At 39.5% G+C, this 8,892-nt stretch overlaps 1 protein-coding gene across 1 annotated transcript; it reads right to left on the bottom strand.

Moving 5' to 3' along the window:
• Positions 1-859: 859 nt before the first annotated feature.
• LOC148692378 (uncharacterized) lies at positions 860-7,906 on the bottom strand. The gene is made up of 4 exons (XM_088681588.1): positions 5,086-7,906; positions 2,823-2,851; positions 1,421-2,729; positions 860-993 (listed from the first exon to the last, which is right to left on the bottom strand). Exons 1-4 carry the CDS (start codon positions 7,904-7,906, stop codon positions 860-862), a joined length of 4,293 nt encoding a protein of 1,430 aa, XP_088537714.1.
• Between the last annotated feature and the right edge of the window lie 986 nt (positions 7,907-8,892).

Genomic DNA, 8,892 nt, shown 5'->3' with positions numbered 1-8,892 from the left:
TCTTATTATTTGTTATGCTAATCAATTTTATGCTTTGAATGAAATGGGCGTGACTTCTAGTATTTGGAACTATAGTGATGAAACGCATTCTAAGTAGCAACCAAGTAAAGAACGATGAGATCATGCAACGATTTTAGAAAACAAGGAATCAAGATTAATAACTCTCCAAAGAATGTTTAAGCTCAAGTCTCTCAGGGTTGTAGCGTTAGTTTGAGTTTCTTCCTTCAAGCATGTTACAAAAACTGATTTTTTTATTTTGTGATTACATGTGAATTCGTATATGTCAACTATAACCAAGCATATAACCAAAGAGCATATCAAACTTCCATCTATGTTTGTACTTTCTTTAATAGTCATGCAATTTAAAAACCAAATCCTCATCATTGTGTTGGAAGGTACCCTAAGACACAAACACAAAAACAAAACGACTCGAAAAACAACTCTTTTTGGGTTTTAAAACACTCTTTTTCGATTTTTTTTTCAAATTTTCGGATTTTCTGTTTAAGACGCATAAAAATACTTCAAAACACATTAAAAACACTTAAAAACAGTGAAAAACAACTTTAGAAATGATGGGTGATAAAATCCCACGAATTTGCATGAAAAACACTTTGTTTACCCCCCCACACTTAAACCAAACATTGTCCTCAATGTTTTAAGTATAGACTCACAAACAAACAAACAATTAACACAACCAACAAACACGACAAACATGGCAAAATAAAAGCAATAAAGAGTAGGGTTTAGGAATGCAAATCTGGTTATGGAGTGCTGGAGCTTCCTAGTTCGTCTTTATTTGCATGGGTTGCCTCCCAAGAATCGCTTGCTTTAACGTCTTCCAGCCGGACGATCCTTCCTCTTAAGCTTCAATTGGGCCCACGGCATGGAAGCTTTCTCCATCCATGACATGCTCTTCAAAGTTCTCATAGTATGGCTTCAAACGATGTCCGTTGACTTTGAACTCTTGGCCGGTCTTTAAGCCTTGAATTTGGACTGCACCATAAGGAAATACATTAATAACAACAAACGGGCCAATCCACTTAGAACGTAACTTACCTGGAAACAAGCGAAGGCGGGAATTGAAGAGTAGCACTTTCTGCCCTAGAACAAATGTCTTGCTACGAATCATCTTGTCATGGAATGCTTTTGACGTCTCCTTGTAAATCAATGTGTTCTCGTATGCTTCATGCCTTATCTCCTCAAGCTCGTATAGTAGGCCAATAAAAACCACATTCAAGTATTTTACGTGCCGTCCTTTGAGTGCCAAAGTGACCTCCACATGCATAAGTGTGACAAAACGTTAAAATTGAATTAAACTCCGATTCATGCACACACCTACGAATGATTTGATCCGCACAATATTTCCACAAATAAGGATCATCCCACACATAAAACCGAGCCTCCCTTTTAAGTTTATCACGTTGGTGTTTATTTAGGTCGCTTGGAATTTGTTTAGACACCAAATAATTCACTAAATCGGCATACCATGGCTCACTTACCTCGACAGACATCAATTGCTCATCTGGAAATGTCTCTGGGATAGGTACGGCTTCTTCTTCATGTACCATGCGGCTCAAGTGGTCAGCCACCACATTTTCACTTCCTTTCTTGTCCCGAATTTCGATATCGAACTCTTGAAGTAGAAGCATCCAACGAATAAGCCTTGGTTTAGCCTCCTTTTTGGTGAGTAAGTACTTCAACGCTGCATGATCAGTGTAAATGATAACTTTAGTACCAAGTAAATAAGAACGAAATTTATCTAAAGCAAAAACAACAGCAAGAAGTTCTTTTTCCGTTGTGGAGTAGTTCAATTGGGCATCATTCAAGGTCCGGGATGCATAATAGATGACATGTGGCTGCTTGTTCTTCCTTTGGCCTAAAACGGCTCCTAATGCATAATCTGAGGCATCGCACATAAGCTCAAAAGGAAGACTCCAATCTGGTGGAATAATGATGGGGGCCGAAGTGAGCATTTCCTTGAGGTGTTTGAAGGCCTTCTCACACTCCTCATCGAACTTGAATGGCACATCCTTTTGGAGAAGTCGGCAAAGGGGGTTAGAGATTTTTGAAAAGTCCTTGATGAATCGCCTATAGAATCCTGCATGTCCAAGAAAAGAACGAACCTCTCTAACCGAAGTAGGAGAGGGTAAGTAGCGTCCAAGATCTATTTTTGATTTGTCAACTTCAATCCCTTTGGCCGAAATTATATGCCCTAAAACTATGCCTTGTTTTACCATGAAATGACATTTTTCCCAATTTAAAACAAGGTTAGTTTCAATGCATCGTTCTAGGATTAAAGTGAGATTATGTAAGCAATCGTCAAACGAATCTCCAAATACACTAAAATCATCCATAAAAACTTCAATTATTTTCTCCACAAAATCTGAAAATATACTTACCATGCATCTTTGAAAGGTGGCCGGTGCATTGGATAAACCGAATGGCATGGGACGATAAGCAAAAGTACCAAAAGGGCAAGTGAAAGTGGTCTTTTCTTGGTCATCCGGAGCTATGACAATTTGATTATATCCCGAATATCCATCAAGAAAACAATAAAAAGAATGACCGGCTAACCTTTCAAGCATTTGATCAATGAACGGCAAAGGGAAGTGGTCCTTCCTTGTGGTGGCGTTGAGCTTCCTATAATCGTTGCAAACTCTCCAACCCGTTTGGATGCGTGTTGGCACAAGCTCATTCTCAGCATTCTTCACCACCGTCACTCCGGATTTCTTTGGCACTACTTGAATTGGTGAAACCCAACGGCTATCCGAGATAGGATAAATCACTCCGCAATCAAGTAATTTGATAACCTCCTTCTTCACAACTTCCATCATTGGAGGGTTGATGCGAACTAAATAAGCACACAAATTAAAACCCTCTTTTGACAATTGTAGCATATGAATAAGTAGGGATCGTTCTTAACCGGGGATTAGGAGGGATTGCAAAATCACTTGGAAACTGACTCAAAAACGTAAAACAAAGGTTAAAACACTAAACTAGACTCAAAGAATGCAAAACTAAACACTTAAAACACTAAAACAAATCAAAAGACTCAAAACAGCACCAAAACACTCAAAACTGCCTTAAAAACACTTTCTGGGCAGTTTTGAGCACTTTGACTACTTTGGACGAATTTGGGAAATAAATTGATTCAAAACACTTAGAAACACAAACTAAGACACTTTCTAACTAAATTGGACACTAAAGTAAAGGGGGATTGAGTTTTTGACGAAATTAAATAAAATGCACAAATTGTAATTAAGGGCAGATTGTAAAGATGAATTTGATGAAAAGATGGATGGAATGCTAGCTAGAAGGTTCTTCTCCACACATGTCACACTTGCATACAAGATGATTTTCAATTGGTCTTTCGATGAATTATGAAACTCAACACTCCGGGTTAATTAGGTCCGCTTAAATTAACCTTGAGATTTCCCTAGAATCATTGAATTGGATGAATATGCATCGCAAACAAATTATTCCTAACAAGTTCTCTATATGAACAGCATGATAAAGATACAAGTTAGAATCATTACGTTCTTTGGAAATCATAAGTGTTGACGAGGCATTCGTTACTATGATGAGCATGAAACTAGTGACAAGAATTCATTTAACGCGATTGTTTATAAGCAACCTCCACTACTTGTGAATATAAGTTCATAACTATTAGGTGAAATTCACTTATATTCTAGCGTCATATTCATGCATGAAAATTAAGCGTGCACTCTCAATAAACATACACAAATAAGTTATCAATCAAGCAGTTAAACAAATTGAATCCACAATACATGAAATTCCAACCAAAGGTAATCAAATCATATTGCAAGCATAAACATGGTTTCGAATCACCCCCTAGCTAAATAGGGGTTTAGCCTCTCATGTTCACAGAAAGAGAAATAAAATTGAATTTAAACATAAAGATTAAAAGATCGATTACACCTAGAACGCCCAACGAATCCACTTGAATTTCTGCGCGTTTAAGCTCCTCTTTCTCCTTTCTTCTTGCTGCGGCAGTGAGGGTAAATGGTGTTTTTGGATGATTTTCTGGTTTAGGGATGGATTTATGGTGATATGGTGGTGCGGCAAGGTGGTGGAGTGATGGAGGAAGGTTTGTATGGTGGCTGGAAGGATGGGGATGGCTGCGGCAAGGTGTGGAAGTGGCTGGAATTGATGGGGAGATGGAGAGGTGGCTGCGGCTTAGGGAGAATTAGGGTGAATAATGGGAAGCTGCGGATTGAATGGAGAAAAGGGTGATGGAGGCTACGGCTTAGGGTGAATGTGGCTGATTTGAGAGAATGAATGAAAAGTAGAGAGAGCTAGGGTGAATAATAGGGTGCGGCTGATATGGGAACTAGGGTTATGGTGAAAATAGATGGGGACTTGCGGCTGAGATGGATTTTGGATGAATGAAAGGCTACGGATTCAAAGGAGAGAATAGAAGGGTGCGGCTAGGTTGTAAAAGTGTGTAGGGTTTCAGAAAATAAACCCTAGCTTATTAAAATTAAATCAAAGGCTTTTAAAATTAGGAAATAAAATCAGAAATTAAAAGGGATGGCTGCAAGGTGCGGCTAGGGTTAGGTTAGGAGAGGGAAATAGGGTTTAAGTGAATGACAATGGACCTAAATACCCCCCCTTGCACGGAAAGGGAAGGAAAGAAAGGGATTGGGCACGGCAAAGGGTTTTAAGGGCCCTAAGGCCTTCGTTTTGTGTCCTAAAGTGCCTACAAGGCCTTCAAAGTGGCTAGAAAATACGGAAGTTTAAGATTAGGAAAGGTTACCAAAACGGGAAACTTAGGGTTAACTTTCCTACTTTAAGTAGGAATCCTTGTTTGAGTAGGAATCCTCGTTTTGGTAGGAATTCATCGTTGGAGTAGGAATTCATCGTTTCTTCAAGTCTTCAACTCATTCATTCCTCTTTTGCTCCAAAAAGCTCCAATTTGCATCTTCTTGCACACTTTGGCCTTATAATCTGAAAATGCACAAAAGTGACTTTAAACACTAAAATAGCTAAGGAAACACAACATAAATGCACGAGAACAAGCTAATTACGTCACATGAATATGCTCCTATCAAGGGTTGAGCCGACGTTGAGCCTCTCGAGTTGGTTTAGCCCCCTCCTCTAGAAGTATGCGATGCATGCATGTTGTAGGGCTAATTCCCTTAATATCGGCCAAGGTCCATCCTATGGCTGTTTTGTGCTCTTTCAACACGCGAACCAATTTCTCCTCCTCCATTGCCGTGAGTGATGAAGAAACAATGACGGGCAACGTTTCTTTGTCTCCCAAATAGACATACTTCAAGTGACTTGGCAATGGTTTAAGTTCAAGAACGGGTGCCTGAATCAGTGAAGGTAATAACTTGTTAGTAGAAACGGGAATTGAAATTGGGTTTGGGGGCTTACCTTGATATTGTGGCGATGATTCAAGTGAAGCCACCATTTCGGCAATGCCATCATCATGCACGGCCAGATTTGGTTCTCTACCTATTCCTTCGGCAATTGTGGTTTCAAGTGGGTCTTTGTCCAATGAATCAAGAAAATCCTGCGCCAATGACTCAAGTATATCAATAGAGAAACAAGAATGATCGTCATTAGGATATTTAATAGTTTCAGAAAGATTGAAATAAATAACTTCCCCATCAAATTCCATCGTTAAAGTTCCTTTGAACACGTCGATCTTAGTGCGGGCTGTTTTCATGAAAGGTCTCCCAAGTAGGATCGGCAATGGTGTAGAATGGGGTGAATCCTCCATGTCAAGTACGTAAAAGTCCGCCGGAAAGATCAAATTGTTAACCTGCACCAACACATCTTCCAAAACTCCTTTTGGATAGGCATTAGAACGATCGGCCAATTGAATAATCACACCATCGTTTTTAAGTTCTCCCAAGTTCATAGATGTATAAATTGAGTAAGGCATGACATTAATTGAAGCTCCTAAATCTAGCATAGCATGTTCAAATTTAGTATTTCCAATAACACAAGGAATTGTAAAACTACCCGGATCTTTGCATTTAGGTGGTAATTTTCTTTGTAACACTGCCGAAACATTCTCACTTACCTGGACCACCTCTTTGTTTGAAATCCTCTTCCTTGTGGTGCAAAGCTCTTTCAAAAATTTCGCATACTTAGGAACTTGCTTAATTGCATCAAGGAGCGGAATATTGACTTGAACTTTCCTAAAGGTTTCCAGAATGTCCTTCTCATTCTCTTCTTTCTTTGATTGCCTAAATCTGCTAGGGAAGGGCACATTTAGTGGAATAGAACTTGACAAAGTCGAATTTGGACTTACCTTAGGGGTGTTGGACGGTTTTGGGGTGGTAGATGGCTGCGGTAAGGTTGGTTCCACCCTTGCCGTGGCCTTTGTGCCTTGTTGATTCTCTTCTTGCAGCAACATGTCCTTTTCTTGACTTGTTTTGGACGGATTTGGGGTGGTTCCAACTTCCTTACCACTTCTCAACGTGATTGCCTTGGCAAATTCGAACCCTCCCTTTGGATTGACAATGGTTGAGCTAGAGAGCTTGCCTTGGTCTCGGAATTGTCCTACAAACTCCGCAATCTGTCCAATTTGTTTCTCTAAGTGGTCCACCCTTTTATCTTGGTTTAGCATCGCTTTGGTTTGATTTTCTTGCCCCTGAGACAAATTGGTAAGTAACTTAAGAAGTGTAGCATTATCTAAAGACGTACCTTGATTGTTTTGGGCGGATTGGGGTGGTATTGGCTCATTGCCGTAGGTTTTAGTGTAAAACCCCGGGGGTTGTTGCCTAAAGCCTCCTTGTTGTTGAGGTTGTTGAGGCTCCCTCCACTTGAAGTTTGGATGGTCTCTCCAACCCGGATTGTATGTGTTGGAATATGGATCATTCCTTGGCGGATTTTGGCTTGGAAATCCAATGGCATTTGCATTTTCCCATTCCCCATTCTCAATCAATTGAGGGCACTTGTCCGAAGGATGTCCTTGGATAGAACATATGCCACATACACTTGGACCTTGAATCCTCATTCCTTCGGCCATCTGAGACACAATAGAAGTAAGATTAGCTAATTGAGATTGAATGTCAGATTGGGAACTTACCTCATTCACTTGCTGTCGTGGGGTGTCTCTTTGGCCAACACCTTCATATTGTTGTGCATTCAACGCTCTATTTGCAATTAAAACCTTGGCATCCACGGGCGTTTTGTCAACCAAAGCACCTCCCGCCGAGGCATCTAGCATTTGTCTCTCTATTGGAAGAAGCCCCTCGTAGAAATATTGAATTAAAAGTTCTTCCTTCATTTGATGGTGAGGGCATGATGCAACTAGAGTCTTGAAACGTTCATAATATGCCGGAAAGCACTCCCCTTGGTTTTGTTGAATGCCACTTATTTTCTTCCTCAAAAGAATCACTCTTGAAGTTGGGAAGAATTTCTCTAAGAATGCCCGCTTCATGCTTTCCCAAGAAGTGACGGTTCCAGGTGCCAATTCATATAGCCAATCTTTAGCCTTTTCTAGAAGAGAGAATGGAAAGGCCTTCATCTTCAAAATGTTCCCATCGACATTGATGGGTGTCATACTCGAACATACCACTTCAAACTCCTTAAGATGCTTGTTTGGATCTTCCATGGATAACCCATGGTATTTGGGAATGTGATGCAACAAGCTAGACTTCAATTCGAACTCATCGGTCTTGCCTTGGGCAGCCATAGGATATTGAATGCACAAAGGTACGGCATTGTCTAGTCCCGAGGCCGAAAGTTCTTTGATTGTTCTATTGTCCGCCGCCATGCTTTCTTCTTCTTCAAATTCAGATTCGGAATCTGAACTTGAACTAGGTGGATAAGGTTCGGGTTGTTTCCTCTTTCTTCTCAAAGTTCGTTCAAAATCGTCGTCAAAATCCAATATGTTTGCACGAATAGGTTGAGAACGACGAGTCATAAACTAGTACCTGAAAATAAAGAACACAACCAAATCAGCAATCTATAGGCACGGCACACTTTAAAAAAAAACAAAGACACTAAAAAGACACTACACAAACAAAAAGGGATTAGCAAATTTGCTAATCCCCGGCAACGGCGCCAAAATTTGATGTGAAAATTACTTGACACACAAATTAAACCCTATTTGTGACAATTGTAGTAGATAAGTAAGTAGGGATCGTTCTAGACCGGGGATTAACTAGGGATGCTAATCTATGTAAATAAGACTCAAAAACACTAAATTAGACTCTATGGACTCAAAACTAACTTTAGACACTTAAAACAGCAACCAATACTCAAAAAGACTCACTTTTAGACTCAATAAAGGTTTTGGACGAAAATAGGACTTGACTAGACTCAAAAGACTCAAGGAAAACAAGTTTTGACTCAAATATGAAGACTAAATAACATGGGGATTGTTTTTGACGAATTCTAGACTCAAAACAAAAACTTAGTAGAAAACACTTTTGAAAAACGAATTTAGGTAAAATAAATGGGTAAAAGGCTAGTTAGAGGGTCCTTCTCCACACATGATATATGCATACGAACCAATGTCCAGTTATTACTCCTTTAGACTATAAATTACAACGCCCCAAATTAGTTGCATCGCACAACTAACCCTCAAGTTTTCCTTATTTCATTGAATTGAATGAAAACGCATTACAACCAAATTATCTTTTTCAAGTTCTTTATATGAGATGCATAACAAAGATACATATCAAAAGTCATTAAGCTTTGTGAAAACTATAAGCGTTGACAAGGCATTCATCACTATGAAACTCATATGACTCATACCAAGGATTTACTTAACGCGATTGTGACTAGCAACCTCCACTACTTTTGAATATAAGTGAATAACAATTACGTGAAACCCCCTTATACTCTAGCATCAAGTTTATGCATGCAAATTAAGTGTTAACCCCCAACCCACATACATAAACCAGT

The sequence above is a fragment of the Pyrus communis genome, chromosome 12 (genome assembly GCF_041283825.1).
Source record: "Pyrus communis isolate YQ-2024b chromosome 12, ASM4128382v1, whole genome shotgun sequence".
In the NCBI taxonomy this organism is placed as follows: domain Eukaryota; kingdom Viridiplantae; phylum Streptophyta; class Magnoliopsida; order Rosales; family Rosaceae; genus Pyrus; species Pyrus communis.
Note: the sequence above shows the minus strand (reverse complement) of the source record. Positions and strands in the feature narration are given on the sequence as shown.

Excerpts from the sequence above, each read along its gene's own strand:
- LOC148692378 (XM_088681588.1), bottom strand. The coding sequence starts at position 7,906 with ATGACTCGTCGTTCTCAACCTATTCGTGCAAACATATTGGATTTTGAC. Across the intron at positions 2,852-5,085 it reads ACCAACTCGAGAGGCTCAAC|TTCGCATCAACCCTCCAATG; the intron begins GTCGGCTCAACC and ends GTGCTTATTTAG. Across the intron at positions 994-1,420 it reads CGACCTAAATAAACACCAAC|TCCAAATTCAAGGCTTAAAG; the intron begins GTGATAAACTTA and ends CTTATGGTGCAG.